This window comes from Arachis stenosperma, chromosome 7 (assembly GCF_014773155.1).
Source record: "Arachis stenosperma cultivar V10309 chromosome 7, arast.V10309.gnm1.PFL2, whole genome shotgun sequence".
Lineage (NCBI taxonomy): Eukaryota > Viridiplantae > Streptophyta > Magnoliopsida > Fabales > Fabaceae > Arachis > Arachis stenosperma.
The window spans coordinates 19,926,331-19,947,978 of NC_080383.1; the positions used below are offsets into that span (position 1 = coordinate 19,926,331).

Sequence of the window (21,648 nt, forward strand, 5' to 3'; positions counted from 1 at the left end):
AATGGGAAGCAAGGAGGCATTTCCGTCCTCGCCTGCCCCGTTGGGATCTCTAGGCTTACTCGTTTTGGTCATAACTTTAGTTGTGCAATTATTATTATTATTATTATTATTATTATTATTATTATTATTATTTCAGAAAACTTGGATGCTAAGTAAAAGCAAATCAATGTGGAAAACTATTGTGACGTTGACGTCAGTGGAAGAAGTTCATTGTATGATTGTATCCAACTGTCCACATGACAAAGTAAAAACCAAAGTTAATTGGAAGTACATTGACTTAATTGACTAATGACTAGTATTGTTTTGTGCGCTATCTGTATACAGTATTTTCTATTTATATTCCGACAAAATTTTACATAATTTAGTCATATATTTTATTTAATTTTATTTATCTATAAATATTATGATATTCAATTGGATGATGAGTTATTAAAAGACAGTTACAAAATACTAAATAAATTACATAGTGTTAGTTTCAAAGATTTTAAAACTTTACTAAAATATTAATTTATGTGAAAAATTAATAGATAAGAGAGACAATTACTAAAAGAGAATCATTTTCGCGTAGGGAGAATGGGAATATTAATCGGAATAATGAAGTAAGATTCTTCCTTCTCCCTTTCTCTGCTCCTCTTCTTCTCCCGAATGCTCGAAAAGCGTTGAGTAAAAGCAAAACAACACAAAGGAAAACCATTTTCATTGCGTTTATTGGGGTTCCAAACTTACGCAGAAGAGAGAAACAGAGAAAGAGGGTTTCAGATTGTAATTTGATCGTGTTGTTGTTGCAGTTGTGAATTGTGATTGATTTGCATACAAACACGAATCATACAGAACAGAAGAGGAATTTAGGTTTTGAAATGGGAGTGTTTTCGAATAAGATCGATAGAGAACAACTGAAACCCGGTGATCACATTTACTCATGGAGGCAAGCTTACATCTACGCACATCACGGTCTCTTTTTTTAGTTTCTTCATTAATTTGTCTTTACATAACCCGAATTCTACTTCCATTTCTGTTCCCTTTTGGTGTTTGGTACTTTGTTGTTGTTTTATATTATTCCCTTTCTTGTTTCGATAATGCATTTTATTTTTGATAATCATTCTATTATTGAATCAGAAAATCTCAATTTCATTTGGGCTGTGAAATTCTGGCACATGAGTATGTGCTTCATTGAGATCCAGCATGAAGCTTGGAGAGAAGTGAGATTAGAAATAAATCAAATAATGAGAGGCATAAATGGATGATAATAGTTACTGTAGGTTTTGAATCTGTAAAGGTTTCCCAAAGTTTCAAAGTGACCTCTTTGTGTGGTACCGAAAATGTAGGCCACTGTCCTGTTTCTTTTGAGTAATTGACAATGTTTAGCATTGAATTGGTTTGGGGAGCATGTATATTACCCATGTCCTACAGTGTTGAGATTCGAAGTTTAAATCATGCTACTTTCAAAACTCATGAATTGACATTGCCACGCGCAAATACTTAGCAGTTAGCATTATACGAATACCACATTTTATTTAGGTTATCAGTAAAAAAGATATTTCGAGGTTGGCGGATGCGATGATGAATCATCAAATTTAGGTGAGAGAATTGAGTTTGTTTCTAATATCAGACATGCTAGTCTATGGACAAGTCTATCAAATGAGAATTCGGAAGTTCGTTTCCTCTCTCGTCTATGTAGTCTTACTCTTTCCTGGTAGTATATCAGCTGCTCAACAAGAGGGATTCTTTCACTCCCACTTGATATCAATATCTACAACCCTCTTGCATTTCCTGAGTTCCTGTTTGCCTATTGTTTTCATGAATCAGAGATTAATATTAATGAGTCTGTAGATTGTTCATAGATTTGTTTTATGTGGAATTGCAAGCCATGGATGCCTACATGGCTCCTGTCCTCCTATGAAGCTAGAAGGAAATAACCGCTTTAACTGTAGGGAGAAATTAATGAAAATTCTGCTAACTTTGATGTTTGACTTGATTGTGCCGGTGCCCTTTCACTGTTATATTATGATGTAATTCAATGTTCTACATGACTACATCCAAAACTCTGTTCTTAGTAATCAATGTCACATCTTCTGGATGTTTTAAGGTATATACCAAATATTTGATGAATCTTTCAGTTTTTGCAATCTTATTGTGCTGTTGTTCTACAACACCAATGGAAATATATAACTAAATGGTATTAGGAGATTTAGCACTTCTGCATGTGGTAAAAACTAATGGACTTAGCACCTATGGTTTCTTTTTAACTTCTCTATTATACTGAAATTGTCAGTAGTTTTTTGTGCAAGATACCAGGAATATATGTTGGTGATGGAATGGTGACCCACTTCACCCGGGGAGCAGGGCAAGAAATTGGGACAGGAACTGTTCTGGACCGTCTCCTCGTTAGTTCTTCTCCTGCTCATGATCTTGACAATCCTTGCCCGAAGTGTGGTGATTTATCGAAGAATGAGGGTGTCATTTCGTCGTGTTTGGATTGTTTTCTTTATGGTGGTGAGCTATACCTCTTTGAATATGGTGTCAAAGCTGCTTTTTTTCTTGCCAAACCTCGAGGAGGTACCTGTACCCTTGCTGCTTCTGATCCACCTGAAGATGTCCTTCGCCGTGCTTCATTTCTTCTTGAAAAGGGATTTGGTGGTTATAACATTTTCAAGAATAACTGCGAAGACTTTGCAATTTACTGCAAAACCGGTCTGCTTGTGTTCACAAATCTCAGTGTAGGTCGGAGTGGACAGGCAGCATCTTACTTGGCTGCTGCTAGTGCTGTAGTTGCTACACCACTTCGTTTTATGACCACGAGTATGAGTGGTTTGGCCGCAGTTGGTTATGGCATGTACTGTGTTAGCCGATTGGTTTCTGATATAGGACTACGTCGTGACGTATCTAAAGTTCCAGTGGAAACACTTGTGGCTTCTCATAGCGTAAGTGAGCCGGAGATGACTGGCAACATAAATGAACCAGAGAAGACAGCTGAGATGCCCAAGGACACAGCCAAGAACGATTAGCATTGGGTCAATAGAATTTCCTTATAGAATGTTGTGCTTAATATATGTTGTCAATACCTTAAACAATTGGAGTTCCATTATTGTCTGCTTGCCGATTTAATGTAAAGATGTTCTTCACAGACCATTCTGTCATTTTGAATGTGATATATATCAAACATTATTGTCCATGTAGTAGTATAAGATGTTACGTTTACTTTTTACTAAATGGAGTTTTACAATCTTGTGGTAGATTACCTGTTCTACATAAAGTTACATAAGATATATAAATACAAAAAAGTGATCTAGAAAGTTATGGAGAGCATGCCAAGCCAGAAGCCATATCCTGTCGATTATGACAGCCAACATGTGATTAACAACAATTCTAGTTCCCATATTAAAAAAAATATATCTAGCAAGGCCAAAATCTACACAACTAGGCTTCTTTACAAGGATTTTATTCTATCCAGAACTTTGATGTCTGCGGTTGATGTAACAAAGTTATTAGAACATGCTTGGTAACCGAGCAAGTTAACATCACATATTAACGTTATGGTTAGTGGGTGTTTTGGATAAAAGTACAAAGATATGATACAAAAGCATATCTTTGTGTCTTTTAATTTTCAGTATTTGAATAGATAGAAAATTGTACAAATTTTATCTCAGAACACAAATATTTTACTTATCACTATATCTATATTATGAATCCCATCGTATAAATATATTTGTATCTTCCAATATTTCTATCCTCGAGCTTTTGTCAGATGGACTGAAAGAACATAATTGGTGATGGCTTGGTCATATTCATGGTGATGACCTAGTCACTGTTTAGCTTTTTTCAATTAATAAAAAAAAGTTATAGGTCCAGATAAACTTTCCTTTTATTATATTGAAGGAAATATAAAATCTCCTGTTTGTATTCATAAAGTTTTAAAAGTAATTTAATGTTATCCACCATTATAAATAAAAAATTACTAATAAAAGCGATAACATATAAAGCAAAATGTATGTGGCGAACTTTTATGATATTATTGTTGTAAATAAATTTTAAAAAAAAATAGTTAAATGATAATAAAATTAAAAACAAAAATAAAGAAATATTAATTTATAAAAGATTTATTATATTGTGGTCTTCTTTCTCACTCCACAACATCTTGATATTTCTATATTTATATGAAACCAGTTTTTTTTTATTAAAATGCAGAAAAAATTAGAGTTTGAGAAGATATTCATCATCTATTAGTATTTTAATAACAATGAATTATTTTTGAAATGTTTATACAAATAGAATGAAATTCTTTTTTATTTGTCACTTTTTAAATCTTTTGAAGCCAACTTTTTTTTTAGCTTTTGAATAAAAAAAATTCTTATATTAAGCAACTTAAGCTAATTTCATTTTTCTAAATATACTTTAAATAAGTCAAAGGATGGTTAATATGAAAAGCAGTGTTTTGAAATAGCGTTATGTTAGTTTTTATCCGCATAGGCGTAATTTCTTGTTTTCCTGGTAAACCAAACAAATTGCAAGTATGATATACTATCAAGCATTAACTAACTGTTTTACTATTTTCATCTCTAATGCATAAACAAAAAGGGTGAGGGCAAGATACAATTTGTCATAATTTTGAATTTTAACTCCCTAAACTTTGAGTAAAACAAAAATGGTAGTTGCAAAAAATTGTAATTGACCATCCCTTTTATGGTTCATATCTTGTAAACAGGTACAATTCCAAGGAGATAGAAGCACTTTCTCATCACAATTGCTGTTGCTTCACATAGCAAAAGTCTACTACCTTCCTCAGGCGAACCAACAACCTGCAGACGACAATCGGTTTACTTAAATCGAGAAAAATGTTGTGTATATATTTAAGCGTGGAACACCATGTCAACTCACCTCATCTAGATCAAGATCCTCTAAAGTGAAGAAATTGATAAAGTAAAAAAGTATATATCTAATCACTCTTAAATTAAGATAGTAAAATGCACACATGATAGAAGTTACAAATTCAATAGTGATTAACCTCTCACTTCATCACTTTACCAATCTCCTTACTTTAGAGGATCTTTTCCAACATGATGCTATAATTAAGGGGTACAACGGCAAATCCTTTCTATGCATACTTCGTCATGAATTGCATAAAAACTTAGATATACCTTCAGCTGATTGATTTAGAAATATACCTGACAATTAGAATAAAACTTTTTGGTGAATATTTCTGACAAATTATAGAGGTATTCACACAACACATTGGGCAATAAATTGGTGCATGCTTCCTCAACAACCTGAAAAATTAAAACAGTTCAAACATGCACATGAGAATAAGATTGTAGAGCTCCAGTAAAAAGGTTATGATTATAAATATTACTAGTACCATATTCATGTGTCGTACCTCAGAAAATTGTAGCAAATGAAGCCCCAGAGCGCGCTCATCTTCGTGATCCAATGCAATTTTAGCATTCTGTCCCAAGGAATTGATAAACATAAAACAAATAGTAAGAATTATGGAGAATTCAATCTTTAGCTAACTGTCTATATATAAACGCCTAAAAAAATTGAATCATATCAGTGTCACATTATAACAGAGCAATGCTTAATTGAATTGTACAATTTACATCATGGCAGAAAGCAAACCCTAGACACATGCATAAACTCAACACATAATAACTAGAACAATTATTAGTGATTTTATATTAACACAACAAACTACATATTTAATAAACTGGTAAATATAAAGTCCAGGAAAAAAATAAACTTACTTTCTTTACTTCATCTATGTCTTTTCCAGATTTCCGGATGATAGAACAGATCCTAGCATGTGCATACAGCAAATAAACAGCGGTATTGCCCTGTTTCACAAGTTCAATAAGATAAGTTTAGATCGATTAGCTTTTGAAGGGAAGAAAGAGAAGTTGAACAGTTGCCAACAAGAGTTTCAAGAATATATAGCTGCTAGGACAACTTTTTCTTAATTTTTCAGACTCATTTCTAGCCATAACCCCACCACTGTCCTCATTTATAGCTCAAACTCTTGCCCCCATAAACAATGGTCACTAGGAAAAAAAAAAGAAAGAAAAATTACTTAAAGTACCTTATCATTAAGCATCTGATCAAAGTTGAACGTGTAGTTTGTTAGTCTGTTGTTCTTTAAGTCAGCATACCTGTGAACACAAATTAAAGACACAATATGGTGTTACAAGGCAACATCTCATTCAGCATTCCGGTTGCATAAGCTAAATATAACTGAAAATTTTGTCAAGTCAAAGCAAAACCATAACTGCAGAATAAAAATATAACAGCTAGTTTGGAAAAGCAAATTACATAAAGGCATCAACCTGATAAGATTTACTATTGTTGCAATTTATTTACCTAGCAAATTTATTTACTATTGTTGCTCTCTCTCTCCTCTCTCCCCCTCCTCTCTCTCTCTCTCTCCCCTCTCTCCCTCCTTCCCCTCTTTCTCCCCCTCCTCTCTCTCCCCTCTTCCTCTCTTCTTTCCCTTTATCCCCCTCCTCTCTCTCCCATCTCTCTATCTCTTTCTCCCTCTTTTCTCTCTCTCCTCTTCCTTTCTCTCCCTCGGAGGAAAAGAGAAAGGAGAGAGAGAGAGAGAGGAGGGGAAGAGAGCAAGAGAGGAGGGGAGAGAGGAGAGAGAGAGCAAGAGAGAAGAGTGGGAGAGAAAGAGGATGAGAGAGAGGAGGGGGAGAAAAGGGTAGAGAGAGAAGGGAGAGGAGAGGGAGAGAGGGAGAGAGAGATGTAAAAACTCTTTTTGTATTATTAAAACTAGTTTTAGCCTATAAACCAGATTAAACTGATTTTTTCAATTAAAACTGGTTTTATTTTTATGACCTGATTTAAACTGATGCACTGTATTATAAACTAGTTTAAACCAGTTTTTTATGTGACAACAGTTTGGTTCAGTTTCTAAACCATTTAAAATGGTTTAGTACAGTTTCAGTTCAGTTTATGGAAATACTGAACCATGAACACCCCTACCTAGCCGTTAGCATTAATAAGCAGAAACCTCAGAGAATTAGCAAAAGATTTTAAGCATCCCACATATAACAATTTCAAAAATTGTCATGGGACTTCGCTAGCAAATACATCTTTCTCCAAATGAAAACAAAAATATGGTATAAGCTACACCATTGTATACATAATGTTGATTTGAAATAGAAGGGGTATAATTAGTGTGAGATAAGCTTACTTAACAGCACCATAGCCCACTGCCTCTGATGTTTTCTCAACCTCCTCCTCAGGCCACTCTTTAGCCGTATCTGAAAGATTCCAAGACCATAGGGTTTGGAGGGTTAAAGCTGGTGTATGAAATCTGACCCAATGGGAATAAAATAAAGGAATGCATTCACAGATCTTAAGCAGAAATACATGCAACAGACGCTTGCATGTGGATAAGGAAGAAGTCAAAATTGCACAAGGTAATGGGTACTTTACCACGTTCAAGAAGGGCAGTTTTACTGCGATTCTTGGCTTCGTCAAGCAAATCAACCAATCTAACCACTTCAGTGTTGCGAGTCCGAAATCGTTTTCCATCTTCCCCAAGAACAAGGCCGAAACCTACATGAGTAGCTTTTGGGTATGAACTATCATCAGCTGGCAGCCAACCTGCACGCTTAGCAGCCTGAAATGGAAATTGAAGCAGATGTCTTACATTTTCACTCATTGCCATGAAAAATTATTCTTCCATTTTAAAATTTGATTTCAAAAATAATAAAACAAAGTCAAAGAGACACTGAGGTTGGAAATGGTTAGGATGAAATCGTCCAGACAAATACTCTTTAAATAAAGAACAATGACTTGCTGCCAGCAAAAACAAGTAGAAAGGATTCTGGTATTAACAATAAGATCAAGGAACTACAAAATACCATGAACATCATTAATTGTAACATACCTTGAAAACCATATCGAAGTGTTGCTGCTGCCCAACATCTGTGACGTATATAATCCATTCAGCCTTCTCTTCATTTATCCGATACCTACATGGTTCAAGTAACAGAGAACCAAAATGGAATAGGTTCCCCTAGTCAATATATTTCCAATTCTGCTCAGGGATAAAAATGCAGATAGAAGTAGGTTTCCAAAATTTATATGAAACATCCAAGATATAAATAAATAAATAAAGTTGAAATAGTATTTGCTAATAATAAAATTTGACCACTCAAGAGTAGCAACTATCAAATTCTCAAAAATATGTCCAAACAACTAAAGACAGTAAACAGACCAAAGTGCTGTAAGATCAGTTGAAGCATAGTTGTAGCCACCGTCACTCTTCACAACAATAAGCGGTATATTTACATCCTTAAGAAATATCACCCGAGCACCCTCACTATCTTCAATCATTCCTTTTTTATTCAGTTCCTCCAAAACCCCAGGGATATGCGGATTATAGAAGCTCTCTCCCTGTGACCAAATACATCATTCAGTACAACATAAAGAAGTTACATTTACTGATGCAGGTAAAAAACCTTTAATTTACCTTGAATAAACTCCATATATTACTGGTTCATTGCAATAATTTATGCAGCAACTAATGGCATTATGACAGATTGACAGTTAACTGAAGACTAACTCAGGTCATAAACATTGCTCTGTCAACTACAATATTAAGAATTTTCACCGGAAATGCTAAAGCTTGTAAACCAATCAACCAAAGAGGAATTCTATTTCATACAAAAACCTTATTTCAATTTTAGTTGAGAATATAATTGCAACAGAAAACCAAAGTTACCAAGCATCTTATGGGCAAGAGAAAAGCTGAGCAGTTACCCAATGCCAATTTGGAAAAAGTTTAAATAAAACTCAAACTGTCGGTCATAATAGAACAAGTGCAAAGATAGAAGTTAATGGATAAAGAAATAGCATATCCAGACAGAACTTTAACTGACATCATGAATTGAATAAAAAGCATACCACCTACAAAAATTTCTATCATACCCAATAAATAATAAGCCAGGATGCACCATAAGTATTCAATTTGGAGGCAGAAAAGATTAGATATCATTGGTTAACAAAGTAACTAAAAGAGGAACCTAGAATCTTTACCTTTTCCTCCAAGTGAACTCCAAGGCGTTCATAGACCCTGTGGAATTCGGTTCTACTTATTTCACAAATTTGTTTCCATGCGTCGCGATACCTGGTTTCTCCACCCTGAAATAAAAAAAAATTTACATGCATAAAATTCAAAAGCAGGTTCCACAACATCTCATGAACATAGAACACAGGAAAAATCAAGATACAATTTACCTGAAGCCGGACAACAGCCTGTTGAGCCCTTTGCTTAAATTCGGGATCACTGTCAAATCTCACTTTGGATGCTTTATAGAATGTCTGAACGAAATTCACCAGATAAGATTAATTTTAGAATCACTGATAATAATCCATTTTTCTCGTGAAACAAAATAAGTAAATTTAATAAATAAAATCATCAACTATATATGTGAGACAGAATAACAAAGATAAAACAAGCAACACTCAATGAGAATATTATCCCTCAAGACCAATAAACATTATCATTTCCATGTTGAAGGGATAATCTGCAGTAATTGATAAAGAGAAATGTTCATGATTGAACATAACCCAAGCAATTGCCTCACCCATGACCACCTTTCTATTTTAAATTATCCATGAAAAAAGGTGACAATAGAATTATAAAATTGAGTCCTCAAACATCATATACCTATTTGCCACACCCCATGCAAAGATAACTAATCACTTTTATTTAAGGCCTTTGTCCATGGAAGTTCAATAGCAATTGTGGCAAACTAACTCTTACATAACCTGGGAATGGATAGGTTCTTTTTACTTCCACACAAAAATTAACAAATTAGAATGATATGCAGGAAAATAAAATAAAATCAAATAAAATCTGAATGAAGAAATACCAACAAAAAACAAAAAGCCTACATGAAAACAAATGGTATAAAGTTCAGTTTAATATGTTTACCAACCTGAAGATCTCCAATGGCTGCTTCATTGACATCCTCTGGGTTTGGAAATTTTTCAAAGAGGAATTCAATCAGCATTCCAAACTGCAAAACAAATGCTTAGACTAATGTAATATTATTCTAGCAAATATGTCATATGGATATCCGTATAAAAAAATCAATGTATGCTGCTAATTCAGCTAAAAGATGAAATAGTCAAATAGCTCAATATCTAAACTATTTCTCCCCCCCCCCCCCCCCCCCAACAAAATTCCCCTCTCCTTCTCTCCCTCCCCCCTCTGCCAACACACAGAAGAAGCAGTATCTTAGGTTACTCTAAAATTACACAACAAAGAAGAATAACAGAGATCACACAAAATACCTTATTTCTCCTAAGCTAACTCTTAAAGTTTATTGATCATGAAGGGTATATCTAGGAAAGCAACTTAAAACAGTCATGGTTCTAAATATAATTACTAATTGGTTACCAAGCCACCAAGTAAGTGCTAATGAACAAAAGCTAGTCAAGTTAAATGATTTCCCAGAGCCATTATAATATGAGAGGGGAAAAAGGCTTGATAACATATAGCAAAGATTTAATCACAGATAAACATGCACTAGTTTCAATTTGATGACACAAGAAAACAACAACTTTGCAAATTAAATCTACCTGTGTTCCCCAATCACCAACATGATTTCGTCGGAGAACATCCACATGTGAAAATTCAAGCATACGGGCCAATGTGTCCCCAATAATGGTAGATCTCAGGTGACCAACATGCATTTCCTTTGCAATATTGGGTGAGGAAAAATCAACCACAGCCCTCTTTAGTGGAAGCCTTGGCGCCCATGTTTCAATACCATCAATTAACATCCGCTGTAAGCTCTGCAGGATAAGTTGTTTCCTGTTAATTACTATATAATTCTTGAATAAGATACCCAAACAAGTGAAATATTATCTTTCTAGTATAGAAACTTCCAGACCGAAAAACCTCTCCCAGAACCCGCGGAAAACAGGGGGGTGTAAGGAGACTCGGGCACAAGATGAATACTTCTTTTAAACTAGAAGGTTGAAAATGCAGTCACCTGTGCTATCCAATTCCTTGACAAGACAACATTCACAAATCCAGGCCCAGCTACAGAACACGACTCTATAATATCAGATGGGGGTAGATTCTTCATGATTGCCTACAAAGATTATCATTTCACTCAAGCAAATCAAGATCTTAATCCAAAATAAATAATTCGCATAAGAATTTTAAAAGAAATACACATTGGCAGAGTATGAAGAAGTATAGGAAATTTCCCTTATCATACCTGCCCAACAGATGGGGGACCCTTAAATTCTGCTTGTTTTCCTTTTATCTTAGACCATATACCCATTGCATTGTTACTACAAAGGAAAAAACTAATTGGTTAGCTTTCTTAGAAAGAAAAAATGTCCTGAAGACATTAATTTACAAGTCTTCTGCTGATATTTACAATGCCAATTACAGCCTCATGGTATATGTTGGCCAACGAGAAAAATTGTTTAACTTACCACTGGTAATCACCAAATTTAACCCCAGATTTTGCAGCGCAAGGTTCAACTAATGGCGCTACATCTGGCTCGCTTGGCACAGTTGTCCTCAGAGATACCTCAAACAGATGCGCCAACTGCCTTTTAACGCTGCCAACATTTTCCGCATCCTGGATCCAATCATAGGAGCATAGTCTTTCATCACTCTCTATTACAAAGAGCATCTTAGGATATTCTGTGATACTACACTAACCCATTTTCTTATCGTGCATGAATTTTGCCTCTCAAGAAATGTGTTACAAATTAACAAAGGAAAACAAACCACTTGCTTAAAACAAGTAGGTTTTTTTATTTGATGAAATGAGAATTCAATTAACTTACAACTGCCATAGTTGACAACGATTCTGCTTTAGTTGCTGTTACAGAAAATCTACGCGATGCAAACTTTAATAAACCTGTCTACACAACAGCAACAACATTCAAACAAAATTGTCTCGTGTTATTGACAAAGGACCTAACTATAATATTTTTTATACTAAAAGGAAGCAATCTTATACCATTCATGCAGAAAATATAACTTGTCACATTAAAGACCCTAACAGCAAAATGAAGCACTTCCTAAACCAACCTATAATATAGTGACAGAATTCAAGCTGTACTATAATCATCATAACATCACCTAAAATAACATAACATAATAATATCCTTGACATCCAAAATATAAAAATGCTGCATTAAAAAAATGTCACAGAAAAATAAAAAATGTAATTCAAGTAAGTAAACCCTTTGGCCCCTCAAAAAGCTTAAAGATACATTTTTTGCACATCACATGACTGAGGAACAAAGAAAAAGACAAAAATTAGTGCTAATAATACACGATTATGAAAGTGCGGATAAGGTAGAGACTTAGGAGCAAAAAATGTGGAAACCTAATCAGATTCACATTCAGTGTTTTGTGAACTGAAGTAAACTATATCTATATGGGAAGAAGCATAACAATGGAAACGAAGAAAGCAATACAAGAAAACACATTGAAATGAAGAATTGAAGAGAGAGAGAGAAAGAGAAGGGGAGCTGACCAGAGGGAGAAGAAGGAACAGAGAGAGGAGAGAAGCGATGGAGGGAAAGAAGAGGAGATGGAGAAAACGGCGCAACAAAGGTTAAGCACCCTAACATCTTACTTCTTCTTCAGCTTCTACCCATTTTTCTTTTTTCTTTTTCCATTTTTCTTTTTGGATGTTAATAACACTAAACGTTTACAATGTACAAACTACTACAAACACCAATGAGAGGATTATTCAGCACACTACGTAATCAACGGGTGCACCAAACACCGTACAATCGAACAATGGAGATCAAAGTAGAGTATTGATAGTCTAATTAGTAAAGATATACCCTAGATTCACTTTTTGAAGAGAATGATAAAAGAATAAAAGCTTGGTTGAATGAGTTTTGAAGAAAAGTAGAAAACAAAAATTTTTAGAAATTTTTTTAAAAAAACTTTTTAGAAAAATAAAAATAATTTAATATTTAGATATTTTATGTAAAAATATTTTTTTATTAATTATGTTTGAATACAATAATATAAAAAAATTATTTATTTATTATGTTAAAATATTTTTTAAAATAAAAAATCTTTAAAAAATATAAGCTATAGCCTATAGTTTTTAAAAAAAATTAAATTTTTAAATATTTTTATTTTTATTATTTAAAATTTTTTAAATACATTAAAAATAATTAAAAAATATATTTTAAAAAAATTAATAAGTTAACAACATCTAAACTAAATCAACTTCAAATTTTTTCATACAACTAACAATAACATAAGCTTCGGCAAAATAAAGCATCAATGGTTGCCGATAGAGGAGAAACGAAGTAGATCGAAGAGACTAGAGAATTCAAGCTTTAAGGAAAAAATTGGCCAAAACCCCTGTCCTAATTTAATTTTCTCCTCCATTAATCTATTTTTAATAATAATAAAAACTTAGTTTTTTTCTTCCTCGTGTAGCTTTTAAACATTAAGATTATACAGTAGATAATATAATATACATATACATTAATATTTACGGAAATTTTATTTAAAATAGTGGTGTATGGATATATCATCTCATTGTGGTGATTAGATGTACTTTACGGATTTTTTATTTAAATAAATTAAAAAATATATTTTATTTATTAAAATAAATAATTTTAAAAATTATTATAAAAATATGTAGGATGACCGCAGTGCACACGATATGTATATATCTTGTTTATAGTATAAACGAGATATAGTAAGACAAATTTCTAACAGCTATAAAAAGATGTGCAACCGTTGATATTCTTCACAAGCATTTCATATATTCTTCTCCTCTATTTTTCTTCCAAAAAAATAAGCAAAAATGTCCAGTAGTAGCGGATATGTAGTCTGTATGTATCCCAATTGTCGTATGAGAAAACAGTGACAATGTGATGATATTTGAGTGTGAGAATCCGTTACTGTTGTGCACTCGACGCGTAAGTTCGTTGTTTAAGTTGAAGAGTCTGATATTGAGCAACCTTGGTAGTTTAGGGAGAAAAGAGATCGGAAGGTTGGAGTATAGGTTGCTAGTACCGTTGGGTAACGGGGTTTTTCGGTTTCGCCTGTTTCGACTCCAAGGCGACGAGCATATGCAACTCATGTTTGACATCCATGGGAGAATCATGGCAGAACAAATGATGGAGCTTTCTGCCAAGGTTGGTGATGTTGATGGCGGTGGTTCTGTCCACTCGACCTTTGGGTGGAGTATAGGTTGCTAGTACCGTTGGGTAATGGGGTTTTTCGGTTTCGCCTGTTTCGCCTCCAAGGCGACGAGCATATGCGACTTATGTTTGACATCCATGGGAGAATCGTGACAGAACAAATGATGGAGCTTTCTGCCAAGGTTGGTGATGTTGGTGGTGGTGGTTCTGTCAACTCGACCTTTGTGTAAGATGACCCACCTCTCACACCACCATCGATTCATGTTGCCAGTCCAGTGGAAGACATAGATGTGGGTGATAAGACTCCGACGAAGAGTACATTGTGGATAGCAACGACAGTGATTCTTCTAAAGATGATGAGGAGGAGGAGTTTGTACCGGAGACACCGACCGAGGCAGCGGTGCGCTATGCTTTGCCTCCCCCACCCAATTCCGACGCTATCAGATGTACGAAGTCACTATCATACCTTGGATCTGGACTCCATGTATGAGAAATCTCTATTTTCCATGGTTTTGAAAATCGAACCGGACCGATCGGTTCAACCGGATTAACCGGGAATCGATCAGATAGCCGGTCTGGGTGAGTCTAGAAACCACCTGACAAAAAACTAAAAAAAACCGGTCGAACCGGCGGTTAACCGGTAAACCGGTAGAACCGTCCGATTTTTTAGAGGGTTTTCAGTTCAGAAATTCATCCTCCAAAACATCACCGTTTTTGTATAATAAAAAAAAGAAAACCCACTATGCACTATCAGACTTCCAACCCATTAAGGCATTAACACCCATGACAGTCCCAATTCCCTTTCCAGTTTCCACCCTCATTCACTCACTACCTAACCCTATCAGCAAATACTGCCGTCGCCGTCAGCCCCAGCCTGCCTCCTCGTCGTGAAGCCCACCAGCCACCGTCAGCCCCCAGCCGTGCGACTCTTCTCTTCTTCACTGTCTCTATGCTCGTCGCGAAGGAACTCCAACAATCCCTACCATCTCTGTTCTCTTAATCGTTCGTCTTCTCCTCGCTGTCGCACGGTCTACGTTGAGCTCGTGGCGCCGCCATCACAAAGGGTTGCTCGGTCATCGTCTTTTTAGCACTCTCTCTCTCTCTCTCTCCCCCCTCTCTCTGTCCGATTAGAGCGTCCTTCGTCGAGCTCTCTCTCGCTCTCTCTGTACGAGAAGAACTTCCCTTCCTCCGTCGCAGTCACTTCCTTCCCTCCCTCGCCGCTGATAAGTATTGCTGCCACAATTTATTTTTGCTTATGTGGTTAATAATGCCGATTCTGAGTTACTGGTTTAGGGTTTGTCATTCTCAGTTATTGATTTGGTTAATTTTTGCTTATTTTGCGAAATTTTCTAGAAAGAATTTGTTATTGCTGAGTTGCTGATGTTCATAAAATTGAGTTGCTGAGTTGCTTGTTTTGCTTATTCTGGTAATCTGGTGTTGAAGAGTTGGAAATGTGGTGATGAATGCTAAAATGTTCGAGAAGAATAATATCTCGGACAATGCTGCTAAGTGCTTAATGTACACTTTATTGGCTTGTTTAATTTGACATGCTTTTTATCTTCACCTTTCTTCCATAGAAAACGACTAACAGAATTTTGGGGGTGAACCTAAAGCATGGTCCCATTCATCTATGAAGTGCTCAATGAATCCGTTTTTACTTGTTTTGTTTATTTGTTATGCATGTTCCTTCATTTCAATTTGAAACTTATGGTAGTGTCCAGAAAAATCTAACCATATAGGAAAAAAGATCATGCTTTAAATTCACTAAGGTATAATACTTTGTCCAAAGTGCAACATGGAGGAATCCTTTGAAACTAGGTCTATTTATTTTTGAGAGTTTAGATTGATCAAGATTTTTTAATTATCAATTTTGATTATTGAAGTTGTTTGTGAACTTCTAATATTAAATTATGAATAATTTATTATGTGAAATTGTGAAATTTTGAATTTTATTTATTTAAAAATGATTGAATTTATATATTTAAAATTATATATAAATTTTTTAATAATTTTATTTAATATTTAATGAAACCGGTTGAACTCCGGTCGAACCAATGAACCTGTGAACCAGTGACCTTACCGGTTTATTGACCGGTCCGGTTCTCACAACCTTGCTATTTTTCAACACCAGGGAAGAGGATTACAACCTAGACGGTGGGGTAGAGTTTCGGGTCGACCACCGATTCAAATGCAGAGATCCAGTAATGCAGGGTGTGAAGAACTACGGCATTCGCAGAAGTGCTGAGTACCGAGTGGTCGAATCGAACCGATTAAAGTACCATGTGCATTACCGCCAAGCTGCAACTGGATATCCCTGGAGCCTTTGTGTAGCCCTCCAACAGAACTTCGGATACTAGTGAGTTCAAGTTTAAGTGTGACGTATTTACTCAGTTATGATTGCTTTTTCTAGTGTAGTTTCTAATCATGAATGTTTTGTTTCATTAGGGAGGTCCAAAGGGTTGGTGGAGCGCATACGTGTTTAGCACCCACCATGTCCCAAGACTATTGCCAGTTGGACAACAGCTTCATCTGCAAGGTCATCCTGCCGTTGATACAGTCCAACCCATCTGTCAACATCACTGTCCTGCAAGGTGCAATTCAGCAAAGCTATCACTTCAAACCCTCCTATAGAAAGATCCGGATGGCGGAGCAAAAGACAATTGCGCAAATATACGGAAACTGGGAGGAGTCATACAACAAGGTGCCGAAGCTGCTACAGGCACTGCAAAACTATTGTCCCGGAACAATATGTGAGTTTAAGGCCTTATCTTACTATGATGGGTACCTTATGAGCTCAGAGCCTCCTAGCCCCTACGCCTGGTCCGCGCTCTTTGGCACCCCTCTCCTACCTAGCAGTTCGCCGGGTGTCTTTCCAAACCTCCCTGGCACGCCAACACCGATCAGAGGCGTCCCGGAGAAGGTGAAGAACGTCCATCGGCTGGCTGGCAGTAGGCTGGACGTCAACAGGTAAATCAAATAGCCTGGGATCATCGAGTACGTCCTGGCCTGAGAGGTGCCTAACCCGGCAAGCTCCCCGGTACCAATCCCAATATTCCTGGGTCGGCCTGTAGTCGAAGCAAGGCTGAATGGAGATCCTGCGGTCCTCTGCAAATCATGCCTTCCAGCCGTCATACCAGTTGACAAGTCTGTCAGGCAACCAGACATCCTCAACTCGTCTTGTGGATGTCAGGAACTTGTCGACGTTCACTGGAGCCCCCGGCACCGGCTGTTAGGTGTGGGCAAAAAAATCCAAAATTTGGATTTTAAACCAAATCCAAACCAAACCATTAAAAAAAACCAGTTTTAAACAAAAAAAAAAATCCAAACCAAACCAAATTTATTTTATAATTTGGTTTTAAGTCCAATCCATTTAAACGGTTTTAATCCGGATCCAGATCCAGATCCAGATTAAAATCCAAATCTCACAAAACCCTAATTCTTAACTTTTGATTCTCAAAAAATCCAGATCCAGAGCACCGTCACGAATCCTTTTCTCCTTCGCCCGTAGCCGGCATCGCCGCAGCGGAGCAGGCAACTGGCACTGCAGTTTCGTAGCTGCCACCACCACCACAAGCGCGTCGCGCCACTGCTCTGTTCCGCCATCCGCAGTTTCGCCGTCCGCCTTTTCTCGCCGTGACCCAGCTCTATTCTTCTCCGTTCTCTGGGTACCCTCAAGGTTAGATAGGTTTACCATTAAGTAATTAATTTGGTAGATTGAAATGTTATGAAGCAACAGAGAAGAACCACAGAGTGAATCTATCATCTGAGAAAAGGAATTGAGTGGTAGATAGGGATTTACTACATTTGTGATTATATAGTTGAAATTGCCAAAGGTGCTTCCATGTTCTTTTCTGTTCTGTTCCATTCCATCAATTTGAAAAACTGAACAAGGTTTGATTGCTTATGCTGTTACGCATATCAAGTGTTTGTGTTAATGCCATTTTTATTTTGGGGTTTTTTTTTGCAGCAAGGTTGTGTGGTTGTCCTTTGATCAAGTGTTGACAGTGATTTCTCAGAAGTAGAAGGCTATCTTGAGGGAAGTTTATAAGAAGAAGAAGTACACGTCAAGCTCTTGATCTCCACCCTAAGAAGTAAGAAGATCAGAGCCATTCGCAGAGGCTCACCAAGCACCAGGTATTTGCCTTGCCTTGTGTTTAAATTTTTTAATTAGCTTTGAATTTTGTTCCTGTTCATTCATCATGCTACTCTGTTGTTGAGACATTGCACCAGGTTTCTAGTTCTAGCATACTGTTAAAGCATAGGATATTTCACTTTGCTAATGGTTTATTGCTAAGGATACAACACATCAAAGTTCATTGTTTGTTTAATGGGGAAGGGATGCAAGTATGATTTTATGAAGCTGTATTGGTTGAGTTTGTGTTGCTGGATTTGTGCTTGATTATGTTATGGCGAATGTTTAATTGATCTTCTGAATATGTGATTTTATATTGTGATGATTGAATGCTAATCAAACACTTGGGGCTGAGATTAAGCTTAAGGATAGTTGAGAATCAATAAAATACACCAAAGCTTTTTCTGCAGAATTAGGCAGTAAAAACCGAAAATTGCTAGATTTACTACTGCCAATCTAGGCCTCTGAATGAATCTTAGTTTTATTTCATGTTATTGTTGTTTAGGGAAGTTCTGAACCTATGTTTAATTGCATGATTAGATTAAATATACTAGGCTGCATATCCCTAAAGAAATTTATGAGTTATAAAAACGCTTCTCGTTTTGAAAAATGGTACCTTGTGCAGAAAGAAACTGAATTCTGATTCTGCAGCAGTAGATTCTTGAGTACATAACTCTCAATTTATATGAATTTTTTATTTAAACACTGCTACTGTCTTGCGAGATATATGAACATGCATTAGTTTATGAATCATGCTGAAGTTTTATTGGCTGCTATTTCTTTGGATTAAATGTCTGTAGGTACTTATATCAGGGAAGGAAGATCCAGAGACAACATTCTCTCCTGTAATTTTACATAATGAACCTATGATTTTCCCTGTATTTTAACAGCAACTAGTGATTTTGGATTATTAAGGTGTGCTGAATTCTATGTTCAATCAGATTTGTGTTGGTCGATGCTCTTTTCTTGAGCCTAATTTTTGTGCAGAGTCCAATTTGACTTAAGTTTAGATTCCTGTTCTCATTTTTATGTACCTAACGAAATGAGCATTCTTTTTTAAATACATTTTTGGTTAAAAGATTGGAATGTTTCTGATGCCAAATCATTTTCATGATAGATGAGGTGCCATTTTATGTTGCGGCCGATGAAAGGATTGTAGAGCTGCAGGGAGAAGTCTTGAAGGTGCTTAAGGCACTGGAAGCAGTAGTTGGGCACCTGAGGATGACTTAGAGAGATTTTAGAGAGATTTTTTAGTGGTATTCTTTTGATGTCTTGAGAATGATTAAATGTTATATAGATTAGCTATTGTCATTAGATTTATAAAGAACCAAATTCTAGTTGTAATGAACCTATACACTTTAAAATGACTTTAGTATTAATTTTACTTTTAAAAAAATTATGGTTTGAAAATTGAATTTCTAAAAACGGGTTTTAAAAGTGGATTTTTTGTTAAAATATCTGGTTTGAAAATTGAATTTTTAAAAACTAGTTTTAAAATTAGATTTTTGTTTAAAGAAACTGATTTTAAAACTGGATTTTCAAAAATTGGTTTTAAAACTGAATTTTTGGTTAAAAAATCTGGTTTTAAAACTGGATTTTATAAAAAAAAAACCGAATTTTAAATTTGGATTTTTTAAAAAAATCGGATTTTAGATTTGGATTTTTAAAAAAATGGATTTAAAACCGGTTTTATATGTAAAACTGGATTAAAAACCGGTTTTATATATAAAATTGGATTTAAAACCGGTTTTATATGTAAAATCGGATTTAAATTCTAAAACCAATTTAAAACCGGTTTTTGTTTTTCCAAACCGGTTTAGAACCGGTTTCTCTCTTCAATCCAGTTCTGGTTTGGTTTCATGAACCATAAAACTGGTTCTGAAATGGATCCAGTTTGGATTTATAAAAATCCAAACCATGCCCAGCCCTACCGGCTGTTCTCCATTGAACTGGCGCTTCACTCGGTCAACCTGATGAAACTCGACAATGTTGAAGCAGACAAGGGGGTCGATGGACATCCATGTTCTCTACTCTGCCTCCTCAACAAATCATGGCGGGCACATAGCTTGCAGGGCAGGGTCATCGTACGACGTCTAGACAAACTGAAACGACAGTTGTGAAATAATGATCAGTGACACAAACTAAAGTAAAGGATCAATAAATATTTGATATCTTAATATGTAATAATTGGTTCCTTATAAATATTTAATTAGAAAAATATATGAATCAATATATATAAACATAAATCAATATCTAATGTTGATGTACTAAAAAAGTTACCATATTTAAAAGACTAAATTTTGTAATTAAGTTTCAATGCATTTACTATATTTCATTACCCTGGTTAGCTATAAGCAATTCCAAATCGAAGAATAACCGGAATCAAAAGGAAATACCAGGGAATACAATCTTAGTGCTAACCTCATCCATCTGTAACTGATCTAGCAATAGACGCCATCAGAGGACCCTCGTCTCATGCTGGTCCCTGCTCTGCTGCGTCAACCCTATCAACCTATCACCGGTTACAAGAATAACACGAGTTCAATTTACAAAATGTCATAATGAGTTACAAATTCAAAACACAAGCAAGACATACACAATAGTTACCTCGCTAATATAAGATACATGAAAACCTGCCGGTAAGGTGGACACTATGGGAAAAATCTCTGTGATATATCCAAGACATCAACAGCAAAGTGTAGCCGGTGATGTCGGTCGTGCCTCAGTGTGCTACAGAGCATAGCGAATGGTATGTCCATGCAAGCACTGTCAAGCCCCAGGACAACCCACGGCACCTCTCAAAGTCCTGAAACAGTGGCAGCCACCGGAGATAGACCAAGTTGTTCGACCTGTCCGTCATCAGGTATCCCTGATCAGTAACAAGGTGTAACACCTCGCATACTGTCGAAATGTCTTCGGATCATCCGTCTATAGCATATGGCGGACACGGTCCCGCAACCATGTAAGCTTCAGCGAGAACGATTCATTCCTCTGTGCCCCTTGCTGCGTAACCACCAGAGGCCTGGTACCAAGAATTCACTCCACCAACTTCCATGTCTCCATATCGTACCACCGGTAGAAATCAAGGAAGCACCCCCCATTGCCTCCACGAATGCCGTGATCAGGGAGTTGTTGAAGACGAAGTCCCTGAGAGGCACCGTGTCGCCAAACCCAGGATGTCATTGTTGGCTTATTTCAACTTTTGTTATTTGTCTTCCCACATACAAATTATACAAATTATATAAACAGATGAAATTCAAATTTGGAGCACATTTTATTTTATTTACAGGAAATCATTATTGTTAATTTGAAATTCAGCAAAATCTGAATATATTTTTTCCTACCATCGCAAATTTCTA

General features: G+C 35.9%; 2 protein-coding genes across 5 annotated transcripts; one reads left to right on the top strand and one right to left on the bottom strand.

Annotated features, from left to right (window-relative positions):
- Positions 1-513: 513 nt before the first annotated feature.
- On the top strand, positions 514-3,172 carry LOC130941308 (protein LEAD-SENSITIVE 1-like). 3 transcript variants are annotated; one of them, XM_057869766.1, is made up of 2 exons: positions 514-951; positions 2,289-3,172. In XM_057869766.1, exon 2 carries the CDS (start codon positions 2,316-2,318, stop codon positions 3,003-3,005), a length of 690 nt encoding a protein of 229 aa, XP_057725749.1. In that variant the 5' UTR covers positions 514-951; positions 2,289-2,315; the 3' UTR covers positions 3,006-3,172. The 3 variants fall into 3 exon arrangements, with proteins under 3 accessions (XP_057725749.1, XP_057725750.1, XP_057725748.1); XM_057869767.1 differs by having other exon boundaries at positions 514-925; positions 2,296-3,172; XM_057869765.1 differs by having other exon boundaries at positions 523-951; positions 2,296-3,172.
- Positions 3,173-4,516: 1,344 nt separating this feature from the next.
- LOC130941967 (arginine--tRNA ligase, chloroplastic/mitochondrial-like) lies at positions 4,517-12,668 on the bottom strand. 2 transcript variants are annotated; one of them, XM_057870626.1, is made up of 18 exons: positions 12,516-12,668; positions 11,818-11,891; positions 11,458-11,606; positions 11,235-11,310; positions 11,004-11,105; positions 10,588-10,803; positions 9,942-10,022; positions 9,238-9,321; positions 9,037-9,141; positions 8,216-8,394; positions 7,886-7,970; positions 7,429-7,615; positions 7,184-7,253; positions 6,071-6,140; positions 5,739-5,828; positions 5,372-5,440; positions 5,163-5,264; positions 4,517-4,796 (listed from the first exon to the last, which is right to left on the bottom strand). In XM_057870626.1, the coding sequence occupies exons 1-18, from the start codon at positions 12,610-12,612 to the stop codon at positions 4,686-4,688; spliced, it is 1,947 nt and encodes a 648-aa protein (XP_057726609.1). In that variant the 5' UTR covers positions 12,613-12,668; the 3' UTR covers positions 4,517-4,685. The 2 variants fall into 2 exon arrangements, with proteins under 2 accessions (XP_057726609.1, XP_057726610.1); XM_057870627.1 differs by having other exon boundaries at positions 11,818-11,895; positions 12,516-12,665.
- Between the last annotated feature and the right edge of the window lie 8,980 nt (positions 12,669-21,648).